The 27,926-nt window shown below is 45.1% G+C and overlaps 1 protein-coding gene and 1 long non-coding RNA gene across 5 annotated transcripts in view; one reads left to right on the forward strand and one right to left on the reverse strand.

Moving 5' to 3' along the window:
• EBF1 (EBF transcription factor 1) overlaps positions 1-12,412 on the reverse strand; it is a 397,322-nt gene extending 384,910 nt beyond the window's left edge. For all 4 annotated transcript variants that reach the window (XM_035013358.1, XM_035013349.1, XM_035013339.1 and 1 more), the window contains exons 1-4: positions 11,551-12,412; positions 9,272-9,428; positions 8,674-8,737; positions 7,981-8,036 (exon numbers count right to left, since the gene is read on the reverse strand). In XM_035013358.1, coding sequence (XP_034869249.1) covers positions 7,981-8,036; positions 8,674-8,737; positions 9,272-9,428; positions 11,551-11,684 — 411 coding nt within the window. In that variant the 5' untranslated portion in view covers positions 11,685-12,412. The remainder of the gene's footprint in view (positions 1-7,980; positions 8,037-8,673; positions 8,738-9,271; positions 9,429-11,550) is intronic.
• Positions 12,413-12,791: 379 nt separating this feature from the next.
• Positions 12,792-26,258, forward strand: LOC118016117. The gene is made up of 2 exons (XR_004680759.1): positions 12,792-13,068; positions 25,674-26,258. It is a non-coding gene; the product is annotated as an uncharacterized LOC118016117 (long non-coding RNA).
• Positions 26,259-27,926: the final 1,668 nt, after the last annotated feature.

Consider the following 27,926-nt stretch of genomic DNA (forward strand, 5'->3'; position numbering starts at 1 on the left):
TTCTCACTTTGATTCTTTCTAGATGATATTATTTTTGTTGAGGCTGCTGGTTCCACCAAAATCAGTGGATCTGTGATGATATTCAGTGAAAGTCATGCCGCAATGCAGGTATGCTCACAACTCCCCTAAACAGTAGATGATCCAGGGATGCCCAGCGATCCCATGTTTTTATCTTTAATGACTGAACATCTTTCGTGGAAGGCGCAGGGCCTCTGTGATACATCTCTTTACCAAATGCCAAACTGCCACTTCACTTCTGGCAGCAGTCAAATTGGAGAATCCTTCTCTAAATGAAGCATAGAAAAATAAAAGCATGAGTTTGGATTTGCTCAGAAATAGTTAAGAATTCCAGAGAGGAGTGGAAGCATAAAGTTTCTGCTGTCCCTCTTTTTGAGGCCTCAACAGAACAATATTTTTTAGCACATAAACACAGAGAAAGAAGGGCTACTTCTGTGACTTCTGAAATGAAAGCAAGAGAAACAGGGAGTCTTTTCACTTTCCTATGAAGTAGAACTAAAATCCTGGAAGTATAGTAAGCTAGAACCTCAGTGTAACAGAATCAGTTATAGAGTGGACCTCAGTCACAGGAAGATCTACTTCCAACCTCACCTATGCAGTATTTGTTACTGAAAAGCCTTCTTAACACACACACACACACACACACACATACACACACACAGTATCACATAAAAGATATGGGCCAAGAAATCAACAGTCCAATGAGATCCAAAATGGGAAAATATGATAAAGTTATTTTGCTGAATATCTCTGAAGCAGAATGTGCACAATAAGACAGACTTTTTAAAAATGTCACCAAGGTCTCCCTCCAGCTTACACACCTACACAACCGATAGCCACATATCAGTTCTTTACCGTCTACATTTCATACATATGTCAAGAGGGGTTCACAGTTCAGCAAACCCAGACTTTAAGCCTAAAAGGAAAGGGATCTTCTAATACCAACTTAGAAGTTTCTGCTTTTCTTACTAATTTAAATATGTGCCTCCGTGGGGTGTGAGTAAAGCTCGCTGAGACTGGATCAGCTGGGAGATCACAGAAGCATATAAACAGCATTGACTCTTTTAAGTGAAACCATTTTAATAGACAGCTGGTTTAGGGCCCAGACAATGGAACACCAAGAAGAAGGCTTATTTTCATCCTCCATAGTAAATCATGTGTCTGTTCACGGTGAGGAAGGTAGTCTGCTATGAGAGCGACAAAGACAACAGTGGTTTAAATAAATCAATGTGTTTATCAGGAGTAAGGACCAGAGGCCTGTTACAGACATGGACAGGAGGGGGAGAGAAAACATATAAAATATATTATTAAATAAATGAATTGATGGCAAAGCAAGTTCGGGTTTTGACCTAAGAAATAAAAATACACTATGAAGCAGAAAACAGTATTGGCCTTAATTCTGCCAATGGCAAGTAAATCCCTGAAGGTGGCAGGAATACTTGTGCAGGAAGAAAGCTAAAAGAATAAACAGCCCTAACTTCATCTCAACTTTAAAAACCTGGTGAAATTGATAAAGAAGTTGTCAAAACTTGACCTATGTGGAGCAGATTTAGTTTCCTGATATACTAGCCCCCCTTTCCTTAATGTCCTCTCCTCATAAGCAGAAAGAAAATATCGAAGTATTTTTAACACTCCATTAATTTTCAGATTGAATGTTTTTTCCAGAATAATTTTTTATAACTAACAAAAATGAGGAAAAAAATAGGAATTCTTAAACTTGCACATCCTTATGCAACAGCAGTACCTGAAGTTTAACTGTGACAGGATAAAATGCCATCCATTTCAAATGCCCAAATATAAATCCACCTATACCGGGGTCTTTGAAAAAGAATAAATCAATCAACAGAGAAAATCTGCCTTGATTCCACTGTTTTAGATGGCATCTTGTAAAGTGTGGTTCATCCTTGCTTTTCTAAAATATCACTGAGTCTTAAAAGTTAATTGAAACTTACTATGGATAAAGACCACACAGAAAAAAAACGAAAAATACACAGTGAACACGCACCAAGATCACACTTCAATAGGATGCCAAAGGAAATACAGAGAATTGAGCACGGCTTTTCTTTGTTTACTCTTCTAATAGTTTTAACTCTTTGTGTTCTATGCCAAAATAAAGAGGGCAAGGAAAATAGTTTTGACTTTGGTTCTTCAAAATCCAAAAGGGTTTTAGGAACAAATGTTTTCATTAGAAGTCTTTTTTGGTTTACAACCAAACAATAGGAAACTTTTCATCATCACTGGAAGGAAGGAAAGAAGGAAGGGAGGGAGGGAGGGAGGGAGGGAAGGAAAAAGAAAAGAAAAAAGAGGGAAAGAAAGAGAAAGGAAAGAGAAATGGGTTATCCGTAACTAACAAAAACTCCTAATTTTCCACTTAAGTAAAAGCAGTAACCTTGAGAATGTTACTTTTTTTCTACATACAAAATAAAGGCCAAACCTAATTTATCGTCTTCAAGAATAAGTTCATGAATGTACAAAGTACCTCCTTCAACCAGAAGTAAAATGTCCTCTAAACACAGACTGTCAACAAGCCTTTGGTAGCAAATTACCAAGAACTGGAATGAATCAAAAAATAATATGAACACCTACAATATCAATGTACTAGAATATTAATCATTGCATTCGGTCATCAAGTTATATTGCTTGTCATTAAAAAAAAAAAAAAGTGCTAGCTTATGTGATCCCAGAAATTTCCAGTAGGTGAAGGAGCCCTAGTTAAAAATTAACATGTGCCAAAGAAAACACTACAAATCTGACATTTCATAAACAATTGTGTCAAACAGCAATCCAACATTAATAGTGGGATAAAATAAAAAATTATTTTGCTTCAATTAGCAGCTGGGCTACTGGTGAACAAATTATAAAGATGTAATTTCAGCTTAGCAGCTAAGAAGACCTGTTTTCAGAACTGAATTAGGAAAGTTGCAAAGGAATGATATCATATTCAGTACGCTGTTCAGTTACATCACAGCCCTGAATAAAAAGAGAATGTGGATCGAAAGCAGTTAGCTTTAGACTACATTTTTAATGTCTCAAACAAATAAATCCCCTTATATTATTCAAGCACTAGATAAAAACTGAATCACTCTAACAATCCCACATTATATTTCTTTTTCTAACAGTAGTAAGAGATATTTCACTCATACAATAACATTTACATCTATATTAGTAGATACAGCTGGCTTTGTGAACCCGATGGGATAATAATAATAATAATAAAATAATAAAAGCAGCTAATTTATTAAGCACTTAATATGTGCCAGTCACTATTCTAAGCATCTTACATGTATGAATTCATTTAATTGTCACAAAAGAGCTTCAAGGTAGGTGCTATCATTTATTTCTATTAGTTTGATTCCAAATGCTTACATGCTTTAATTACTCACTGAAACCAAATCATTTTTGCTCAACAACTATATAAACAATTCACCAACATCCAAACACTCCTTCATTCCTCTCAGCAATATAAGTCAAGACAGAAGAACAGACTATTGGTGTAGTCATATGCGTTCGATAAATGCATCACTACTAATATGTTCGTTTTTAATGCTGTTCAAACATTCACATGGAAACAGCTCTAGCGTAAATATCCCTGAACAAATGGCTGTATATTATCCAGGAGGGAGCAGTTGGACCGCCAGACTGGGGAAGTACTAGGCCATCTGGCTCCGGCAATCTCTCCAAAACCATCAGCTTTGTTTTCACCCCCAGACTCCAAACAACACATTTTCCACTGTGATGAGTTTACATTTTCCCAAACACGGGTCCTGATCATGCATAAAAATTCCAAACTTCTTCATTCCTCTATGTGCAAGGAAATTTAAATCACCTGCATTTTTGACATGTTACCAAAGGAGAGAGAAAGCTGCTGAAATGTGGCTCCTGACTATAAACTTGCCTTTTTTGTTTGTTTGTTTCTCCAAATGTATGAAAGAACCTCTCTGCTGGCCCTAGTGAATTCCTTTGGAACTTACTGATATACTAAAAATGTGTTTATCTACCAATGAAGAACCATGAACTGAAAGGGTTGTTAATCAAATCTACGTGGCTGTGGCAGGATATAATGAAACAATCAATAGGAAGAAATGCACTTGCATCAATAACTTAAAGTACCGGGAACATCAAAACAAATATATAAAGAAGATTAGCTTGTAAGAGAAGGAGGACAGCATTTCTGATCATTGTACTTTGGACTTCCCACCCACTATGCTAAGACCTTTTTAGGGTCCCCTTACCACATCACCTACCTTCAAACCCATACATGACAAGGATTATGTGACTGTTATTTTTCCCTTTCCAAAAAAGACCTTCTGTCTGTGGGCAGGAGTTTTTTGTTTTTGATAACTTTATGGAATTTGGTACTCTTTGAATTATAAAAATGTCACTTTTTTTAAAGCAAGATGATGGGAGGGAAGATAAGTTAAAGGCTTTTTTTTTTAAACTACTTAATGTTAACTCACCAAAGCAATCACATAACATAATCATATTTCAAATACTACGTGAAAGTCTGAGATGAGGCACATTAAACATCAGACCTCCCCCACTGGGTTCATTTGAGCTTCGGCTGTAGATGTTGTTTCTGAATGCAACAGCCATAACCTTCTGGATCCTACAGGCCTTTCTGCATGCTCACTAATGGAATACCAAAAACAGCAATGACACAAAAACAACCTATTTTTAGTCCAGCTAAACTTGGTTTTGAACAACCCTTCCCAAAAGCAAGCCTCTCATTTTCTAGTTGGTGGATGAATTTTTTAAATATCATCATATCCTTTGTGTTTTATGAGAGAGGCATAGGGATAAGGGGGCTCAGATCCTTACACATTGACTTGTAATAAAACTTCTCTTTCTTGGTTGAGTCCAAAATTAAGAGTCATTACCCAAAATAGTGTAATGAGACACTTTGAAAAGGTGTGAAATACTGTGTCATATCAATACATCTTGGTTGATTGAGTACATTTCTGTTTGATTTCAATGCTAACTCCACCCAAGTTAGGAACATTCTATGAAAATGTAGAGTGCACAGGTAGTTTTGGATTTGGTACTCTTTGAATTATAAAAATGATTCCCTTTGAGTTTTAACCCCAACTTCTGAGTCAAAGATAAGACATCACACCCATAAAGCTGCTTCTCTGATATGAAAAATGTTACAAACAAGCAGCTAAGAGAAGACACTTGAACTGTGACTAGGTATTCCATCCAAAATTTAGGATGTGATTAGAATGGGTCACATCACTGGAATTATCCCATTCTGTACTCTAAATATCAAAATCCTGAGTCTATCTGGAAGAATTTTACAGGGGGAAAAAAATTGTAACATTTAATCAGTCAGCTTATGTCAAGTCTTACTTCTGATTGAAGGGGTCACTGCATATTTAACAAAAATAAAAAATTTAAGAAATTTTAAATCAGACTTGGTAGTTAATTATCATAGAATAATTTCAAGTTAGATGAGAATCCATTGTTTTACTCATTAAGACGAAAGTATAATAATTATGTCACAGCCAGGAAAAGTTATGCTTCTTCACACTGATCTGCTTTCTGAAGACTATTGTATTCACTGTGTCTACAAGAAGCTAACCTCTTCCCAAACTCTTACAGCACATAATCATGAAACAAACAAACAGATAATGGGCAGGGATTGCGTTTCAAAGTGAAACCTACACAGAAGGCAATAGACAATTATTATGAAAACAAACAGGTAGGCCTCAAAAAAAAAAAAAATCCCTTTCTCTTGATATTTTTGGAATAAATTCAGATAGTTACTTAAATCTTTTTTTATGTCACTCCCCACCAAAACATATAATTGCATACATTTATAATTTTAACTTTCAGTAAGATGTCACATCATGGCAAATGACTTTCTCATACCTGTTATTATTAAAAATAAACTGTATCTTGTTCTAGTCCCCCACCCCCAACTGACAGAATTTATAATACCATGCAGTCAAAGAATGCCATAAGCTGTAGTTGTTCTTAAGCTCTATGACCTTGTTAATAAATGATATTTGAATGTATTGCTTTATAAAAATCAAAATTATTCCTCCACCATATGGGACTGTGTAAAGTCAATTCATTTCATAATGGGAAAATTAGTTCTTGGTGGCACTTTTTGTTGAAGGGGTCTAAAAGTTTTGGAAGCAGTTAATCACTTCAGACATGTCCTAATTTTGCACTCCTCACAATTGTTTGTTTCATAGTGCTGCCTATAATTTAATATTTAAGTGGCCAATGTTGCACAAGTATACAGGCCTTACAGGCTGGTTTGTGGGGATTTTTATCTTTTAAAAAGCAGTTTCTAATAAATACATACGGAATATGTATTATAGTTCATACTTTTGCCCTCCCCCTTCCCTCTTTTCTTTCCTCTGATGAGAATGGCAGGAAAAGATATCTAGGGTATCAAAGACAATTTTTTAAAATAAAACTCCACTTAAGACATTTTTGTTTTGATAAAAAAAAAAAATGGTACTGAAATCAGGCTTTTGTGTTTCTGCATGGCAGGGGAAAAAAAATTTTTAACAAAATACAATGTGTCCAAATGAAAGGGAATTATCCTATGTAATAATCAAAATGAGTAATAAAGAAAATAAGACCAAGACTGAAAGTATAAATGTGAATTTACTCTGACCAATCAACCAAGAAATAAATCTTCAAGAAAGTCAAATATTTTAAGCATTTAACTTGAAATAGTCTTCAGTAGGTATTTATTTATTATTTTTAAAACTACATTTCATACCCTCAGGTTTTCTACTTGGTTCACAATGAAATATGAGACTAACAATCAAAATTAGCTGTTATTGAAAGGTTCTTACTGAATAGATTTTAAAACTTCTAACAACTTATGAATGTGCATTTTGTAGAACATATTTAAGCCACGCTTATCTAAAAATACTTTTTAAATATGCATGTATACCCTAATTTGAAAATTTCCAAGTCAGTATCTATGAAAGACGATCACCCTCCTTATTTTGAAGGAACTATCTTAAAATTGTAATCAAGCAAATAAGTTTTATTCCTCTTACTAAATTGGTGGTTAGTACACAATGCATAACTTTGCTCTTTGTTCTAATTTCTTTCCCCCACCCAATAAAGCTGGCTTCTTTTTTGTTACTAAGTGTTCCAACTACCTAACCAGCTACTTAATTCTGAAACTAAACTTTTTCTTAAAATTAAAAAAAAAATAAAAGAGTCCTGTGCCTCATTAAAACGTCAGGCCTCTTTTCTGACTCGGCTCATAATTGTATCTTTTAAACCATAACTCAACCTTAATGTACGCTGCTTGACACCCGCGTGTTGGGGAGCTGTAGAAAATGCCGTCTATGTACCTTTAAGACCACAAGCTCACTCATGCTGCCTGGCTTCTTGCCAAACTTGGAGGCAAAAGCAGGAGGATTTTTGCAAAATATCCTCTAACAATTGTCGCTCCCTCTTAATACTACCACCACCACCTCCTTTTTTAAAAATCTGCGGAGTGGGTCATCTGCGCTCTCAGCTCATCTCTCCATTCCTGAGTAAGATACCTAGCCCCCCCCCCCCCCCCCCCCCCGCCAACACACACACACCCTTCCCTACCCTCTACCTCCCAGGAGTGGCCCGGAGGGTTCGGGTTTCACAAGTTCAGCCCACTCTACGCCACGGTCCCTGGGCACCATTTGCGCCCCCTGGGGCTCCTCGGCCGGGTCAAAGGAAGTTCAGCACTTACTCTCCCCACTCAGCACCCTGGAGTCTTAATGCACTAGGCCTGCGTCTCCCTTGGTAGAAAAGAGCCTTCGAGCCATCTCCCGCACGCGGTGGGCGCCAGTGTGTGTCTCCGCGCTTGGAGGCTGCGCTGAGAGGTCTTAGATCTGCCCTGGTGTTGAGAGTTTGAGTCCCAGACCCCGCGCTAAGGAGTAGCCAACTTCTTGACTCCCTCAAATTTCGAGGCCCTAGAGTCACCCCGCGGCGCGAAATTAGGAAACTTACTTGTTTTGTCATGGAGTCAATGAGGCGCACGTAGAAATCTTGCTCCGTCCTTATCCCTGGAGGGGAGAGGAGGGGGATAGGGGAACGAAGGAAAAGTAAGTGAGAGAGGATCTGCCGCAAAACAAACAAACAAACAAACAAACAAACAAAGAATGGGGCGCCAAGGCGTATGCAATGCCTACTGTCCCGGAGAAGCACAGACCGGACACCACCACCCGCACTCTCCCCAGTGTCCAGAGAGGGGCCAGTCCCCAAGCACGGCAGCTGAGAATGGGGCAGGACCCCCACCTGGCTTCTCTCCCTTTTCTCGGAGGGAACCCCTCCGCGCGCTCTCTGGGACCCAGCAAGGCCACGACCGCTCCTGCACCCTGAGCCCGAAGGCCTTAGGGCCTGGAGTCGGGGCTGAGCCACGAAAACAGGCCTTCGCAATGGGAGGAAGAAAGAAAGTGGCCCTGCGAGGCCCGGGGCTCCACACCTGGTCCCAGGTGTGCTCTAGCCCGCTACAGCCGCCTTCCGGCTACTCGGGGCCTCCTCAGGTGAAACCTCCTCAGGCGAAACTTAGGAGAGGCCGGGTTACCCCGAGGACGGTGGACCACTCTGCGTGCCCAGGACTCTGGTCCACCTGTACCTCCCCACGCACCCTGCCTCACCCAGGGCCCCGGGGTGCCGGCGCGGGCCCGATCGGAGCCTCACCGTTGCTGTAGAGGAGCTGGAGCCGGTAGTGAATCCCGTTATTGGTCTTTTCGCTGTTGGCTTCCTGGGTTGCAGCAGGACGCAAAGACATAAGAGACGCAGGAAAGAGGTCGGCGTGAGCGAGTGGACCGACTTCGAGGCAACTTTCCCGAAGACGGGGCCCCCGTCCGGAAACCGGACAGGCCCGGGAGCAGCAGAAATTGAGGCCAACTGTGATCCCTCTGCCGCCCTCCCGACCCTTACTGCTCCCTCTTCCCTTCCAGAAAATTCCGTGGGGCCTAGGGGCTCGGGCCTGGGCCAGCAGAGGCAGGAGCCGCGCGTGGTGGCGCGGTTGAGGGCGGGTTCATCCCAGGCGCCCTTGACTCTGGAGTGCGAAGCCGGGCTCGCCTCTCTCCAGCTCTGCGGCTCCACGCGAACTTTTTTGGAGCAGAACCTCAGGATGAGGAGCCCGGGTTCGCCCAGGACGGGAAGTGGCTTGGGGGACCCCGCTCAGGAGTGTGTTATGGATGCTTTGCCCTCGCCGAGGAGCGCGCCTCGCGAAGCGGCTGGGCCTGCTCCCCGGTCGGGGGCGAGGGGCAGCGGCGCTGCGCCCACTTACTTTTTCCTTCTCCACGAACCCCACAAAGGCTGTCCTCTCGATCTCCACGGGCTGGCCCTGTCTGTCGTAGAGGGCCAGGACGAAGTGGAAGAAGTTGGATTTCCGCAGATTGGAAGGCGGCTGCTTCTCAAAGTGAGCCCGGGCCAGACCCACCCCGCTGTGGCCAAAGACGCAGAGTTAGACGGCTAAGCGGGACACCGACGCGCGACCCTTTGTCACCCCTTACACACGCGAGAACCCTCAAACATCAACCTCCTCTACCCCCAGGACACCCAGTGGGCGCCCTACACGCCCCCTCCGGCGCCCCGGGCCCACCCGGCGGCGGGACATGCGTGCTTTCGCGTGTCCAATCCGCCGAGCACAGGGCGCGCCCCCCGAACTCGCGGAAGAGCCCGGGAAGTTTTGTTTGGGTTTTGCGCAGGAGATAAAACCCCGCAAGCATTTTCTCCGACCTGACACGCGCTGCGTGGGAAGGAAGAAAAGTGGAGGTGGATGCGGTGAACCCGCGTTCGCGGAATACAGCTGGTCGTTTACAACTTGGAGGGAGGGGAGCATGGGAACTGGTCCCCGCCACCCCCACGAATCTCCCGCCTCAGCTTCGAGGGCAGGTGAGGATGGATGGGGAACAGGCTCAGCTTCTTGAAGCCGAAGCCATCCTCCAGGAAACCTCAAGTGCCCCCGCCAAGCGCGGACGCTCGGTCTCGGGAAACCGCATGCCCCCTCCCCAAATAAAGCAAGTGAGAAAAAGGATCTGAGGGTGGGGGACTCAGAGCTGTCAGAGGTGGTCGCTGTGGAACAGGGAACTGGGGGTGTTTTTAAAAGACCTGTCCTGACAAAGTTTCGCTGCTCCACAGAAATCCTCACACTCATTCCAGAAATCCTATGGACCAGGGGAGCCGACTGAGCGCGCCCGCGGGAGAACTGGAGGCTCGGGTGCCAGGGGCTCCGGGAGGCCACTAACAACCCGACCTGCCCAACACAAGGGCGCGCTCACACACACGCACACGCACACGCACACATACACACACTCTTTCGCTTCCAACCCAGTTACCCAACTCACTCTCACTACTAACCACCCCCATCCTTGTACTCAGCGGGGATGGGAACAGTGTTGCAGGCACTTGTCCCCTGCCCGGAGAAGATGAGGATGAGGTAATTAGTCATCTTCCTTTTTCCCCTTCCGCCCTCTCGGAGTCCGATAGGGCTAGGGGCCGTCAGATCTCCTACTCCCCCAAGCCCAGCTGGTGGTCTGGAAAAAAAAAAAGACCATTTCTCACTTGGGACCAGGAGTCCCCGGAAAGTGTGATAAGAGTGCCCAGAAAAGTTCCCGCACGTCAATCTCCAAGGGCAGTGCCTCCAGGCCACACAGTCTAGCATCTCAGGAACTGAGTGGGAGAGGGGCTCTAAGGGACCATGGTGACAGAGGGTGGGGAAGACTTTTAGGAGATGTCAGAATTAAAGTTGGGAGTTGCTGTTCTACCGGTGGACTGAGAAAAACTGAAAGCTAGAGAGAGGGGGATGGAGAACCAGACTAGAGAATTAAGAGAAGGTTCTGGGGAGATATGGAGAGAGAAAAGACGAGAGAAAGGAGGTAAGGGAAGGAGAAGAGAGGAGGGAGGAGTGAAGAAAGAAGGGGAAGGAAAGAATGAAGAAAGGGAGGACGGAAAGAGGGAAGACAGGGAAGGAAGGAAAGGAAAAGAGAAAAGGAAAGGAAGTAAAGAAGGAGGAAGAAAGGAAAAAAGGAAGGAAGGGAGAAGGAAGGAGGAGGAAGGAAAGAAAGAAGAGGGAGGAAAAGAAAGAAGAGAAGGAAAAAAGTTTAGAAAGGAGGGAAGAAAAAAAGAAAAAGGGAAGGGAAGGAAGGAAGGAAAGAGAAGAGAGAAAGAAAAGAAAGAAAAAAGAAAAGAAAAGGAAGGAAGGAAAGTAAGAAAAAGAAAGAGAAGGCAGCCAGCCGGGAAAGAAAGAGCAATCACATAAAAACACAGATATCCAACATCGTGCTGGTGAGACGCCTCTTCTGGCTTAAAACGAAATGAAAACAGTCACAGGCGAAGCAGGGGAAAGTGCCGGCAAAGCGTGGGCTCTTCGCAAGCAGCTCCCGGCTCTCTCCGGCCGCAGGCGACCAAGGCAGCGCGGCCGGGGAGCGCGGAGCCCCGGAGGCGAGCCGAGCGGAGCGGCGGACTCTCGAGCGCGGCCCGGCCCCGCAGCGGCCGCCGCCACCGCTTCCCGGCTCTTCTGCTTGCGGCTCGCCTCCCCGGCCGCGGTCCCCCAGCGGTACCCACCTCTGCGCCGCCGTGTTGGCGTCCAGCACCCCGGCGCCCTGCATCCACGTCCGCACCGCGTTCATGCCGCTGCCCAGCGGCTCTTCCTTCATGCTGCTTCCACTCCGTTGGATGCTTTCCTGAATCCCAAACATGAAAACAACCTTTTCTTGTGGAAAATCTCCTCCCCCTTGAAAATATTGAAAAAAAAAAAAAAAAAAAGGAAAGAAAAACGCCAGCCAGAGATTTTTTTTTTTTTTTTTTTTGAGACGATGAACTCGTGCTAGAAGATCAAGGCGGGCTGGAAAGCAAATTTTTAAAAAATGTAAACCTTCGCTCAAAACTGAGCGATAACCCGAAAAAAAAAGGAGAGAAAAAAAAAGAAGAAGGGAAAATCCAACGAAAAGACCAAAATAAAAAAATAGAGATGTATGCTTGGCTGTTGGGGGTTGTTTGGTTGGTTAATTTTTGGTTTGGGTGCTTTTTTTTTTCTTTTTTTTTTTTTTTTTTTTTTTTTTTTTGTAATGATCACAGGCCGGTGGAGGACAGGAGGGGCTGGAGTTTCCTTTTGTAGAGGTACCCTTCACTTGAAGAAGCAGGAAGAAAAAAAAAAGCCCTGATGGCAATTTAAGAAACAATAGACTCAACTCGCGCTGCCGGCTTTGCTACTTCAAGTGTCATTTTCCACAACCAGGCAAGTTTTTTCCTCTCTCTTTTTTTTTTTTTTCCTCCTTCTCTCCCAACCAAAGATGTTTCTTTCCTTTCAGTGCGTATAGATGAGGAGGACGCTGGTTGCCGTAGACAGATACACCAGAGAGGGAGAGTGGGGTGGGGGGAAGGGGGGAGAGAGGGAAAGAGGAAGGGGGGGAGGGAAAGACAGAGAGAGAGAGAAAGAGAGAGAGGAGAGGGAGAAAGAGAGAGGAGTGGACCCTGCTGGATGGAGATTCTGTTTTCTCCTTGCTAAAATAGAAGTGATTTGCAGGCTTTCCCTATGGAATCCAGTTTGACTCTCCCCAGAGCTAAACACAGGCACACTAACCCCAAAGGGAGGAGGCGGAGCTCGCGCCTCACAGGCCTGCCCCTTCATTTGCATAACGTCATCCTTCCGCCTCGCTGCAGCCAATCGCGGCTCAAGGAGCCTGCTGGCTCGCAGCGCCGGGCCACGCTCCCTCATTAACATCCCTCTCCGGGTGGCGCAGGGGAGCTAGCCAAAGTTCCTCGCAAAGTGGCGAGCGAAGGATCGCTGAACACCGGCGTCTATGCTGGGGAAGAGCTGGGCTGAGCTGGGCAGAGCCGGGCTGGAGAGGGGAACAGACGGAAGGGAAGGGCGATATTTTTCTCAGGGATTTGAGCTGGGGTCTGCATCCTGGTCGTTGCGGTCCATTTAGCATCCTCGCCACGCCCTGAGCGCGCTCGCGGTGCACTGGCTGCGCCCTCCCAGGGCTGATGCTGCGTCCTGCTCCGCTGTTCTGGGACGTCGGGGGCAAAAGTGGAGGAGACGGGAGAGTCCGGGCAGAAAAAGCAGGACGCGCGTCCCAGGTGCCCACCTCTTCGCTTTGAGGAGGGGGTGGTGGGGTGGAAAAATGGGTGCTCGAGGTTGGGGCGGGATCGCGGAGGGTACTTTTCTCCACGCGGGAGAGGTGGGTGAATCCTGGGCCCCGGCAAGCGAGGCTCTGTGGGTCCCCCAGGGAGTAGGGGGACCCGGACTCTGCCCGTAGTCTGGCTTCTGAAATGGTTCTCGCTCAGACGCTAGTCTCGAGGCCGCCGGTGTTAGGCACTATCCTCAACAAGCTCACCTATCTCGAATAATCCGCGGGATATGTAGACGGTGGATGCTGTCACGGAGTTGTATCGGGATGCATTTTTAAATTTATTCAGGTTCAATTCCCAACCCCTCACCCTGCGCCAAAGTGTTTTTTTTCTTTAGAGTAACTACCAAAGCAACAACGTCTCTGATTAGTTTGTTATTTGATGTAGGATTTCTCTCTTCCTCATTCTTTCTGTTAAAGTGGGGACTTGAACAAACCCTCCCCAACTTCTGCTCCTATCAGCTGTCCAGAAAGTGAGAGATTGAATTAAGAAGGTGGGGGATGGGGGTAGGAGAGAGGGAGGGAGAAATGGTCTACTATCTCAGACCTTTCTTTATATATGCTTGTGGCTGGCAAAGAAAATAGCTGGAAGTTTCTGGGTAATGTGCCCCATCATTTTTTAGCAGGTTGTAACCTCTAATAAGCACATGGTGAACTGTTTCATTGCCCTCAAAGGAACTCCCTGACTGCAGCCAAATCTGCCAAGGACTCCTTAGGGGAAATTCTCTGCCAGAAGTCCAGGTCCCCTTTCTGCTGGCCTTTCTTGGCCCTTTGATTTAGGAAGCTCATGGGGTCAGTGACGGAACAGTACACATGCCCGTGTTGAATGGATGGAGATAGGCAAGAATTACGCTTCGTGCTCTTGGCAGAGCAGGAAAGTGAGAGCCACTTCCTGATTCCTAAACTAGGGGGAAAAAAAAAAAAGACTGTCTCAGGCTTGTGAATACATGGCCACTGTCCTCAAACACTACTTTATCTTTGTGCATTAAGCCTGTCCAGCTCCCATACCATTTAATCTGGACCACTAATGTGCTGAGTACTTTGTCCCTGGTAATAATTAATAATTAATTCAGTCTCCACCAAGACACTCCTGAAGAGATGTTTGAACCATCAGGATTCCCATAGCATCTACCAGAGTTCCTGGCACACATAACCTGGATGGTTATGTTGGTGGGGAGATTGGAAGGATTATAGGTTTGTGGGGAGAGGAAAGGGGGAGTTGGACCTTCTTCATCTCTACAGAATTTAAATGCATAATTGAAACTGAGCCTGCTGAAAACTTCCCAAAGCTCCAAGCTTATCCTCCAAGGCCCAAAGTGTCCCCAGAGCCAATCCCTTCCCCTGCGTGGACCATCCCCCGCCTTCTCTAAGGGGATCCTTCAAGCAAGGGGGACCAGGAGGCAGAGGCTACCCTTCTATCAATGAGTCCCAGATAGCCATAGTAAAAGACTCAAGCCTCCCTCTCCTTAATTGCCTGAGCCTCCATTTTACTCTCTAGTGAACTATATTCAGGACTCCAAGTTGAGTCTGGTGAAGTACATACTCCAGTGATGAGGAACACACACTGTGATGGGGATCAGATCACTGCCAAAGGGAAGCAGCAAAGGTGCCAGAGAAAGGAAAGACACAGCAACTATGAGGACCAGGATCAGTGTGAAGCACACAACAGATGGATTTCGAGGAGGTCAGGCAGAATCAAGAAGCCCTCTGCAAATGTTGTGTTTGTTGAGGGGCCTGGAGCTGCCTGTTGCAAAAGGGAAATTGGCCCAGAGAAAGAAGACTTCAGCAGCCCAATTCCTGCCCCAGTGTAGGTAATCTCCAGAAACTAGATAAGAGGGAGGCAATCTCCACATCTGCCAGGTCACTGAAGGAGGAAAAACAAAAGAGGGCAGGAATATTTTGATAAGACTAATTCCCTTTGGCTGTGCAGAAGCAGCAGAAACCTCACCTGGGATGGTGAGTGACTTTCTTTTAATCAAGCAGAGTGTATTCATAGCTTTTCTTCTGGATGTCCTAGTGCTTTCAACCTGGCCTTCTCACCCAGTAATAAATGTTTAAGTAGGAAGGAAGCTAAAGAGAAGGTAGAAAAGAGACAGAAAGGATGATAGAAAACTGGGAACAACACCTAGGCCAGCAGAGTAGTAAGTTTTTGTGGATTTCCTCTGGTGAATATTGAACTAGCGATTGTAATTTTTAAACTTTGAAAAATTCCTTAAACCCTTGTCAACCTTCCCTCATGTGGGGTTAGCATCACTTCCAGGCCAAGCATGTGTGTGGAGGGGTACTGTAAAGTTGTACTGAGACTAACTTCATCTTTTTAATATTATAGTCACTTCTCCTGTGAAGAAAAATACTGTATGTATAGCATTGCCTAGGCTTTATAGAATATCTGTGATATGACTTTAGGGTGGCTTATAATAGTAATCCCCAAATCCCCCTCATCAGACTAATCCAGTGGGGTAATGCAGATTTCCAGACCTTGTCCAGACCTGCAGAATTAGGGAGGAAAAAAGTGAGGGGGGCGGGGAACCTGTGCATAAGAAAAATATACAGCAAGATGCATTTATATGTGGATGAAGCAATTGGAAAAGATGGATATTTCCCCTTGAATTAAGTGTCCCGCTGAGCTTCTCGGAGTTTCTTCTAAAGTGAGGGTTAGCGTCCACTCCCTCCCTCTTCATTGCTCCTGACCCAGGCCTCAGGGTCTCCTAGCGTTGGAGGAAGCTCAGACCCGGTGAGCAAAACACCCTCCACCCCGAACTTTGAAACCTTCTCACTCTTGGCTATCCCGACCCTCTTAAGTCACAGGGAAATCATTTCCCTTTCCCGAAGGGCATCAGTTGCCTCAGTAACTTCCGGGAGGCGCAGGTGGGAACACATGGCGTCCCTCCTCCCGCCCAAAAAAGAGCTGAAACGAGATCAATACAGCCGAACTAGAACTAGCGGGACGTCCCGGGGAAAGGGAATCTTCTCGGCTCGTCCGCCCCCAGGAGGCCAGACTTGGGACTTGTCACTTAGAAAATTCCCTCCGTCTACGTTTCCCTTCGGAAGACGCGCCCCCAGAAGGGCCGCCTGCCCGGGGAAATGCCCCCTTCCTTTGGCGGCTAGTCAGAGACCCTTGAGGGTGAGACTGAAGAAAAGACGCCTCCTTCGGTGCCGGGAAGACGGAAAGGGAAAGATGGGGCGACGAAGGCCAAGGGCTCCAAGTCCCTCCGCAGGCGGCCGCTCCGAAGGCGTCGTCTGGCGGCCCGGAGTCGCGGCCGCGGTGGGCAGGGGCCAAAGCGCTGCCCGCAGGAGGAGAAGGCGCGGGGCGCTGGGAGAGTGAGGACCCGAGCGGGGCGCAGCTTGCCCGCGCTCCCGAGCCGCACCCAGACGCCGGCGGGAGCGGCCCCGCCACCCGCGCGCGAAACCCTGCCGCTGCCCCTCGGCGACCTTTACCTGCAGCCCTCGGAGAACGGGTGAGAGCAGCAGGCCACGGTGCCCCCGGAAATCCGCCTGTCCTACCTCCTTGCTCTCAGCCTTCTCTGGCAAGCGGTAAAGGGAAGGGGGACATTCCTTCCGACCCTGATGCCTCTTTCAGACACACACACACCCCAGTGCTGCAGAGGCGGCGGGGTTTGCTCGCCCAGTCTGACATTTCCAGGCCCTGGGAACGCGCATCTCCCCATAGTACAGGCAGGGAAACTGAGGCCTAGAGAGGGACAAAGACACCCGCAGACAGCTAGGACAAGAGCTTGGGGCAAGAGGCTCAAACCAACCTTTCCCGGATCGAGCCTGCGGACTCGCTCGGGTTTCCCCTGGGGCGGTCCCCAGATAATAATAGATACCATTTGTTGAAGGCATTACGGGCATAAATTCACTGAATTCCCACAAGACAAAGAAGACAGGTAAGATCGCCCCCCATTTTACAGGTGAGGAAACTGCCGGCTTGTGATTGAAATGAAACAACCTGTCCCCCGCCTCACTGCGAAAAAAGTCGCCCAGCCCAAATTTCCCGTCGGTGCCCCTAGCGTGAGGTCCAAACCACCCACCCAGCCGCGGCGCATTATCTCTGGAGTTTGCCTTGCGGCCCCGCCTTCCGCTCGGGGCTCTCAAGCCCCTGGGCATCCCGGCTGACAAAGGAGCAGGGGCTCAAGTCGCTGTCCGACGGCAGGCAGCAGAAGGGAGAGAGGAGGGGAAAACGGTTCTGAAAAGTTCTAATGCGTGGGCTGGAGGCGCAGCCCCGGGGGCAGATACCGACACGCGTCTTTCCCGGCAGTCGCAGACGGGGAGCGCGAGGGTGGGGCTAACGCCAGCCCAGGCTCTGCCGCGCTTGCTATGTGACCTCCAGGCAGCCGCTTCTCCCAGTCCGAGCCGAGGTCTTAGAGCTCCCGGCGCCTGCAGGGTCGCCTACTTGATATAGACTAAACAGGACTTTTCGGGGATGCCTGCGACGCCCATCAGAGGGCAGAAATCTGTACACCTGCGGATGTACTTTAACAGAGGAAGACCATATGGCCTTGGCATGACCAATGACAGCTAAAAACTAAAATTACTCTGAGCTGGGAGAATACAGTTGGAGACACAGCCGGAAAGGCTCTCCCAATCCTAGGCTGTCCTGGGGCGCGACCCATACCCCACCCTTGGCCCTTCCCCCACAGTCCTCCAACCCTCTTGCTTGGAGTCTGATCAGCGAAGGGCCCTCGCTCCTGCTGCGGAAAGAGGCTCCAGGATGCGAGAAGGGAGCATCCCGCTGTTTAGAAATTAGTATCTCGGGGCGCCTGGGTGGCTGAGTCGTTCAGCGTCTGCCTTCGGCTCGGGTCAGGATCCCGGGGTCCTGGAATCGAGCCCCATATCGGGCTCCCTGCTTAGCGGGAAGTCTGCTTTTCCCTCTCCCACTCCCCCTGCTTGTGTTCCCTCTCTCGCTGTCTCCGTGTCAAATAAATAAATAAAATCTTAAAAAAAAAAAAAAAAAAGAAAGAAATTAGTATCTCTTCAGTACTGCAAACTCAAAAGGAAGAAACTGAGGCCTTCGGGGATTTGGAGGCGAAGAGAGGGAGACATAGGCCTCTTTGCTGAGGGGAAAGTAGGAGAAGAAAGGGGAAGTTCTGCAGAGGAGCTCGAGATGCCTGGGTCACAAAAAGTTCACACTTGTATTTTCTTTGAAGCATGGTCCATTAGATATTTACGCACCGTTTGACCCTTCAAGGTCATTGTTGACCACCGAGATGCGAGATGAGTGTGATGTGAGCGTGCAAATATGTTTGTATAAAGGCAGAGTGGCTGCATGTTTGTGGGCCTGTGTAGTACGGAGGAGCGCGTGCCAGTGAGTGACAGCGCGCCCTTGGGTGCGTGTGTGCGCGTGTGCTAGAGCAGGATGGTCGCACACCAGCGTGAGTACACGTGAGCATGTGTCAAGTGCGTGCATGTGTTACGTGTGCCTATGTCTCATTTACGTGAGTGTGCGTGTGCAGAAATACTATGTGTGCAAGAGCATCGTACACTTGTGTATGAGCCTGAGCTTACACGTGGTTCGTTGGTCCATGTGTGCATGTGAAACCCAGCAAAGAAGTCCCCAAAATCTCAGGTCCCGTCAAAGGAACGGCACGGGCAGGAATGCGGACCGCGCACCCCAAGGCAGGAGTCGAGAAACTGCTGCTCCTTCGGCCTGCGGGGAGCGGGGAGCCGCCTACCGGGCGCGGGACTGGCCCGGAGGCCGTGGGTTAGCGCCCAGCTCGGCTCCGGGCAGGCGAGGCAGGTTCCCGCTGGGGCCCACAAACGACGCGGACTGCGCTCGCAATGAGCCCTGCCCGGCAGTTCGAGCTCTTAATTGTTCCTCGCGGACAGTTTCTGATTATTGATGCCGTGTGTCCTACAAGAGACCGCTTCCGGGTTATTTGCTTATGTTTTTACTGCTCTATCACCGTCATTATTTGGTGGCTGTATGTGGACGGTGCCAAACCCACCGACACAGCCCTACCCCACCCTCGGTGGCGGCCCCCGGCGGGCCGTAACCCCCGGACGCCTGAATCTTGCCTTACGTGGAGCCACAGCGACACCTCGCGATCCCCCAGCCTCCCTCCCGTCGCTGCCACCCAAGGCGGGGCCTTTCCTGGTCCAGGCCCCCAGATTCCCAGTACTGGAAGGTTTTCCATTCGCTTTCACCATTCCTCTTTCCCTCACTAGAACGTTTCACTTGGCTGGAGCCTTGAGATCCCCCAGACATACCTTGCTGAGCACCTTTGTACATGACCGGAATGCCTACACCCTCCTCCACCTAGAGAAATGCCGCTCCCTTTCAAATCCCCAACACAAAAGTTCACCTCTTTCATGAAACCTTTCCAAACCCGGTCTAGGCAGTCATTCGTGCCTTTCCCTGGTGCTCATATCACATTAGACAGGAAATCTTGTTCAGATGTCTCTTTCCCCTCCCTATTCAGGGAGCTCAACTACAGTGAGTATTTTTTGCGTATTAGCAACGATAATAACAATAAAACCTGATATTAACTGAACGCACTCTTTGGAGCATCTTATGCAATGTGCTATGCTAAGCACCTTATTATCTCGCTTAATTTTCCCAGCAAAACCATGGAGTAAACATCAATATAATTCCCCAGTTTGCAAATGGGGCTAGAGAGTTCCTGTCTAAGGTTGCTTTGCAGAGCCCAACCCAAGTCTGTCTGATTTTTCTTAATCTCTTTTCTTAAACTCTGCCTTGCAGACTTATTCAGCTCTATATCCAAAGGCTTTAAGACAGGACCAGGGACAGAGCGGACATTCATATATTTATGAATAAATGAACCACAGCCAACATAATTTTTTTCTTCTCCAAGAGAGTTGGGCTAGAAAAACACTGCACTTATCAGATACCTTGATTGAAATGTTAACCACGATGATTTATCCCAAAAGAGTGTTCCACTACTAATGAGCTAGATGACCTTGGTCAAGTCGCTTCATCCTCAATTTCCTCATTTTTAGAAGTAGGTTTGCTGTATTAAATGAGGAAAAAATGCGCGAGGTACTTGATATAAGTCCTTGTACTACAATCAATACTCGGTAAAAGTTGGCTATTCATATAATTATTAATGATCATTTTAAAAACTAAGGCACAGAACACAAAACTGAGTTACCCCTAGTCACATAGAATTCACCATACCTCTGTATAAAATTATCTCATTATTATATCTTCATTTTCATCTTGGACATAAAATATGTAATAAAATATGTTTAGTTTATTGTGGTTGGGGTGTTAATGTTAACCCTGCTCTGTTATAAAATTTTAAGGGGCAGGGGGGAAAGATATAATTAAACAGTAAATCAGCAGGCTTTGACTCTCACCCTTTCTTCCTGCTTTGTAGCTTTTTACCAAGAAAGATTTAAAGAAAGACTATAAAAATGCTTATTATTCTGGAAAGTACAAAACTCTATTTTTTAATTCAGGGGACATTCTGAGCTAGTTTGAGTTTTCCCCCACTTGAAACACTTTGCTGCTAGTAATATACCAAAAGTTTAAAAATATGTATCTAAGCAAATGATTGTACCCAAATAAAAAACAAATGAAGTTTGCTTAAACATATTCCAGACATCAGACATTTCCCAAAAAGGCTAAGTTTTAGAGGTTCAGGGTCTCTTTTTAGAGTGACTCATTAAATAATTACTGCTATTAGCAGTTTAGGTGAAAATGAACTTTTCTGTCTGGTCAGGCTATAAATTTCCTACTATCAAATTATTTTAGAAAGACTATTGACCAGTATAGTTATGTCATAAAGAACGGAAAGAGTCTGAAAAAATCCACAAAAGGCATAAATGTGTCTCCCCATGTAGCTGGCCCACAGTGCATTTCCAGAAACTTTATCCCAGCCCTAATTTAATTCATTTATACCTCTTTCCCATTCTTGAAATACTCTTGTATGCAGATGAAGAAACAAATTCAGGAAACTTTACCTGCAGCAACTTAACGTGTTAAGATTTTATTGTATAGATGACAGATATTTTTTCCTTGATTGGGGATTTGAGTCATGTTGACGGTGAGACACTGTCTTTTTGACAATTTGTGGAGGGGGCATGTCTGTTCTGTTTTCTTTTCTTCTTCATTTCTAAAATGGTAGCCATTAGAGATGTTCACCAAAATTATGGCTTTCCTTCTTGCAGGTGCATAGTAAGAGTAGAGTATTCTGGTTCTTCTGCATTTAGATGCGACCCTGCGGTTCACTTCGATAAATGAGGAATCATCAGTAATATGTGTTATTTAGAGGCAAAACTTTAAGAACAAATGTGCAATTCATCAAATCCCCTCCAGTGTGCCACAGCTGTGGGTGACCCCCATATGGAGTTTCCTTCAGCCTGCCACTCTTCACAAAGATCATGTGGAGGAGAGACCCCTCCAACCACAGTGAACATTGAACATGAATGTGAAATAATCTTTTGTTCCTGTAAGTCCCAGAGATTTTTTTATGGCAGCGTAACTGAGCCTTTCCTGACTAATATGCCTAGGAAGGTATCTCATCTTTTTCCTTTCCTTTCCTTTCCTTTCTTCTTTTTTTCTTTCTTTCTTTCTTTCTTTCTTTCTTTCTTTCTTTCTTTCTTTCTTTCTTTCTTTCTTTTCTTTCTTTCTTTCTTTTTTTCTTTCTTTCTTCTTTCTTTCTTTCTTTCTTTCACAATGTTAAAATTCTTCTCCCAGAGTGAAAGATTTTCATATGTAATTAAATAATCAGATAATGTCATTAATTGAACTAGAAACCTATATCTCGTTTTCCTACTCAATTCATACATTTCCTGTGGGTCAAAACATCACTTAGAAAACTCTGAAATGGGCAAAACAACTGAATTTTAGAAGTGCTGAAAAGGAATCTCAGAATCATTGCTGGACCTCCCCAGGAATTTCCGGGGGGCCTTTTGCCTGCCTGCAGATACACAGTGAAGGGTGTACCAGAGGCTCTGATTCAAAGAGATCTTATTAGCGATTGTATGAGGGGACAGAGAAACATCACTTCCTTCAGTGTGTTCATTTCCATAACTTCAGGATGGTGAAAGGGAAAAATATTTGTCTATCAACTTATATTTAAGGAACATGACCTAGGGCAAGTTATTTAATTTTTCTAGACCTTATTTTCTTCATCTGGAAAGTAAGAGTGTGAGACAAGATCATCTTCAGGATGCCATCCAGTTCTACTAAGCTGGAATTCTGAGATCTTTGAGTGATAGCAGTTCAGGAGTTGATGCAACAGTGTAAGAATATTCTTGTGTTTCTGTCCTCAGCACTATTTTGCGGAACAGCTTCAATTTTTTCATGCTGACCCCAACTTAAAACAACTGCTTCTTGGGCAGGATAGATAGTGGGTTTTTTCTTCAACCTCAAATTTTTTAGAAGAGTGGGCCGTATAGATTTAGAGCCATGTAAAATGCTTTGTCATTTTCTAGCCAAGAGGGGAAAATTTGCTTTTTTATTCAAGAACTATTCTCTTCAGATTTCATTATCAGACTACCTAAGGAAATTTCTTGTGAATTTTCGGGAAACTTGCATGACAAAATATTGTGTGACGCGTGCTGTAAGGTGCCATTGTTACTATCTGTTCTTCACCCGTAGCGTGGTATGACTGATGGCCAGGAACAATACTATTACCTTCATTTGGATTATAATTTACAGTTGACAAAGAGGTTTCACATCAGGTATTGCCTTGATTGCCTCTCAGTGAACCATGCAACTGACGTTCCTCCCCCATTTCAGAGAGGAGGAGCTGAGGTTTAGATTTGCCCATGCCATGTGGCTGGCACGCAGCAGGCTTTGGCCGTAACCCAAGAGCCACAGCTGCCTATGAAATTAAGAAAGCTGTCTGCAACTTTACTGGGGAATAGAAAGTGTTGAAACCAGGCCACAGGGCACTCCTTTACAGAAAGATGCAGACATTATTTCTGTCAACCAATTCCTGGTTTCTCTCTTGTCTGGGCACCCAAAAGGATTATAGTCCTCTCCTTGAACTTAGGTGTGGTTATCTGACTTACCTGAGCCACAGCATTGACTTAAAGGTAAGAGAACCCCCAGAGGACTCACTCCCCTCAACCAGGGGGTTATTGAAGGTAGCTCCATCAGTGTGGGTCCTGCTGTCATGATCACAATGAACAGAGTTTTTTTTTTTTCTTTTTAAGATTTTATTTATTTATTTGACAGAGAGAGAGAGCCAGAGAGCACAAGTGGAGAGAATGGCAGAGGGAGAGGGAGAAGTAGGCTCCCCACTTGAGCAGGGAGCCCAATGCGGGGCTCGATCCCAGGACCCCGGAATCATGACCCGAGCCGAAGGTAGACACTTAACCATCTGAGCCACCCAGGCGCCCCCAATGAACAGAGTTCTTTAGCAATATGCAACCCCTTTAATATAAGCAAGTGGTTTAAGCCAGTAGGACTTGGGGCTTGTTTGTTATTGCAGCTTTCCATAGTCTGTCCTGACTGGTACAGTTTCCTAATTCAAATTTAAATATTTTGTAAGAGAGCTATCTCTGTTGGGTGGACTCTCATAAACTTGAGTTATATACACATACCTTTTAGAAAGAAAATATTCTTCTGGATCTCTCATGTCTTTATTTACATTCATTTCACTAGGGTAAACGGGTGATGGGTATTAAGGAGGGCACATGTTGTGATGAGCACTAGGTGTTATGCGCAACTGATGGACTGTTGAACACCACATCAGAAACTTCTGATGTACTATATGCTGGCTAACTGAACATAATAAAAAAAAGAAAAATGAAGAAAAAAATTCATTTTACTATTTTACTTAAATATGCATAAGCATAAACCTAGGGACACATTCTTTATGCAGATAGCATTTGAACCATTGTGAAACCAAATTACAAAATTAATGAAAAAGAAAAACTGCCTAAAGAATGTGTCCCTAGGTTTATGCTACAAAGCACAGGTTATACATGATGAATGATTATGGCTGTGTGCCAATAAAACTTTATTTACAAAAAAACAGTTTACAAAAACTGTAGATCAAATTTGGTCCATGAGCCATCGTTGGCTGACCCTGCTCTAGAATATGTCAGAATCACAAGGTAGAAGGAATCTAGTCCTTAAATGACTGCATGAGGAAATAAACTTTATACAAGCAAGAAATAAACTTCTATTATGTCAAGTCATTGAGATTTAAGAGTGTTTCAGCATTAGCTGAATACTCCAATATTGTTGGAGGAGGTCATCGAGGGGACGTGACCTCAGGTTGACCCATGAGCTGGACCTAGGCAATCAGAGGCTCCTCATCCCCTCCCCTGCACTTCGATTATATATTTTGCCTACCATTCCCGCAATGGGAACTGTTTTCAAGGATACAGCCTTGAAACTTTCAAGGTTCGGGTGGGCAGGTACAGAGATTTACTTGTCTTGTTACCTCCCAAGACAAGCTTCATGTGTAAGTTCCCTTGCTTATGAAACCTGCCACCTAGCAATCCAAGAGTGCTGCCACCTACCAAGAGTGGTCTGCCTCTTTCTTCAGCTTCTCCTTGCCCACCATGTATGGGGGGCCAGCGCTAGATTTCACTCAGAACGCTCCTGAGGTTTCAAACCAACCGATATAATACCCGATCACATAGATGGCTTTCTATAAATATTAGATTTATAGAAATTCCCTTCTTCCCCACATCCCTACAAAGATAGGCTTATTCATTTGTCATAGAACCTTCCCAATACATGTTAGTGGGATAAATAAGATATCATCAGATAAATAATCATCTATGTGGAGCATGTGTGTCATGCAACGTCTATGATATTCCCAGTTGTCACTGTCACCTCTCTCCATCCCACCACCTAAGTGCACCTAGAGGCATATCTGAATTGTTTTGTGCCCCCTTCCAAATAACCACACATTTGGGAGACAGTTTGCTTGGGTAGAGTGAATAGACCTTGGTTGATTGGTTCACTTTCTGTGAACCGCTTGCTCCCTCTTACATTCAGTCTCTGGAACATGTTGCAAAGTCAGCTCTGGGTTGTTGCTCAGCTACTGTGTAATAGCACTCTACAGCTTGTCACCTACAAACCTGCCAACACACCGCCATTGCAGTTTGGTATTTTTACTCCTAATTTATAATCAGGGGGCCTGAGACTCAGAGGGGTTAAAGAACTCTTCCAAAATCATATGTTGGCAATATCAGAAACCTAGGCCTGCCTGAGTCCCAAACATCACGCTACCAAAAGTTGGATTCTGCAGCCTCTGGAATCTTATCCACCTTCCCTCCTTGAAATGTATTTGTTGGGGAACAATTAACCTCAGGATGAGTAATTTGTCACCAGTGTTTCAAATTTTCCCATTACACAAGGAAAATGAGAACAATATGTCCTAGATAACACAGAGGAAAGTGCTCCATTGTCTTAATTGCCTTTCTATTTCAATCAAGGAAGGCATTTAATTATTTCTGAACTATATTCAAAACTCTCTCTCAAGAATATTACTCTCCCCAGGTGAGTTAACCAAACCTGTGCAAAATATTTCTCAAGTCTGAATATTAATATCATTTACTGAGTATTTTTATATGTCAATGACTATTTAAATTCTCTCCATTTATGATCTCATATATTCCCCACAGCAAATCTATGAAGTGGAGATAGTCATTATTCTCCTGGAACAAATGAGGAAACTGAGATACAGAGGAGTTAGAGAGTTCGTCCAAGTTCCAAAGGCAGTACGTGGTGAAATCAACATTCCATCCTAGGTCACCCCCTGAGGCCATATTCCTCCCTTCGCCCCTCTGCTGTGCTAATTCTGAAGAGAGAGATATTTCCCCCCTTTGAGTATATGTACAAAGTCAATGTGGAAGACTCACGCAAGATGACTTGAGTCAGCTACTCAAGGTCCATTCGGAACCTCAAGCCTCTAGAATTTGAGGTGGATCATCTGAAGGCTATGGAGTCAAGAGGGGCAGAATCTGTCTGGCTTCTTGCACAACCTGAGGCAAGAAGCCCTTGTTGTTCCTGAACACCACTGCCCTGGGCCCTGAAAATGCCCACATGACATTCACTCAGTCCCCTACTTTAACTTCATCATCACCATTGGAAACCACAGGGAGAGGAAAAACTTTTCTATATGTACTTAACGGCCATTATTCTTACCTCATTATTCTTACTTCACTGGTAAAAAATAAAGAACAAGCAACTCAGTATTTATACTCTAATATTGAACGGCATGAGCATGTGTGTTTTCTTAGTAAGAAAAAGAAAATACTTTCTGGTATGATGGACTGTACCCTTTGAAAAGCATACACTATAAAACAGAATAGAGACGCGATTTTGAAATGTGTGGCCACGTGGGTAGGAAAGCTGATACTTGCGATTGCTCCCAGTTGTTTAAACTTGACAATAGGTTAGCTGAGGACAGTAACAGGACACTTACATCTTCAAACCCAAATATTTTATAATTTGGGTTAAAAAATAAATAAAAATAAAAAGTGTTAGGTCTTCACAGTAGTCTTAGTCTTGATTTTTTTAAACCATTTAAAAGATTTATTTATTTATTTGGGGGGGGACAGAGGGAAAGGGAGACAAGCAGACTCCCTGGTGAGCAAGGAGCCTGTCACAGGACTCGATCCCACAACCCGGAGATGGTGACCTGATTCGAAAGCAAAAGTCAGGCGCTTAACCAACTGAGCCACCCAGGTGCCCCCTATTATTAACTGTTATAATGAAAATATTCTATTTCATTAACTTTGCATAAGGGCATGTAGGAGAAAACATTGATGTTTTTCAAATATGAAATACAGCCTCTATTCCTAATCAACAAGTGCAATTGTGGATTCTCGGTGTGTCTTTGAAGGCCTCTATTCACAAGTCTAATCACCTATTCTATTGAACCTATTTTATCTCCAGGAAACATGGTAACACTTAAAAAGACTGTATAAGCTCAGCTTCTTACATTAAGATTTGTGAAAATCATATGATATGAGATATGCAAGCAGATGTTTAGTAAAGACTTGAACTATATTCTTAAATACCTGGAATTAGGTAAACCATCTAAACAAAGTTCATTTTCTCTTCATTTTCCTTGGTCCATGCTAGTCCATGGCCATGTGTATAGCATATGGTCCTTCACAAGCATTTACACACTCCAATTTCATTATGTTCTGGAAAGACCATAGACATGTTTGAGGGTGTGAGAGACTAAAAATAGTATCATTGAGTTTCCATTTTCCAATCACGGCAGCTGTCATTCAGATCAACACCTCAACACCTCCCTCCCCTGCCCCACCCGATCCCCCCACCACCGGTTCAAATATTTTTTAGATCTCCTGAAGAAAAAAAAACTGAAGTGCCAAAACAACAGTGGGGAGTTTCTAGGCCGGTTTTTGAAGAAACACCTGTAACCAGACAGATTAGTGGACCATTGGACACTACGGCACTTACGCCCCAAAGCATTTCTGGCTCCTGTTCACGTGGGCTTCTGCACAGGGGCTGCATGGGGGGATAAGCCGCAGTGGTCAACGCTCAGAGCCCATCCAAGGGGGGAAATTTTCAGGAGACCTCTTCACAGTAAGCTTGGATTTCAAAGAGATACATTATCAACGTCAGAGCAAAATTAGTCTAAACTTATTCCGCTTCCCCCAAAGCCGGGAGACTTCTGGTCCCAGACTGGCCGTCAGGAGGATTTATCCTCAGATACTCACAGCCTGAGTTGGTTAAGGAATCTTAAATTGTGAAATAGTGGTAGCCGACTGGTAAGGCATCGAGGAACTCGAATGAGCAACCCCGAAGCATCTCAGGGACGAGTAGACCTGTGCCAGGCCTTGGTTATTTCTACAACTAACTCTGCAAAGGGAAAGAAGGCAAGCAATCCAAGATTAGCAGAA

Source organism: Mirounga leonina, unplaced genomic scaffold (genome assembly GCF_011800145.1).
Source record: "Mirounga leonina isolate KUSES-001 unplaced genomic scaffold, KU_Mleo_1.0 Mir_104, whole genome shotgun sequence".
Lineage (NCBI taxonomy): Eukaryota > Metazoa > Chordata > Mammalia > Carnivora > Phocidae > Mirounga > Mirounga leonina.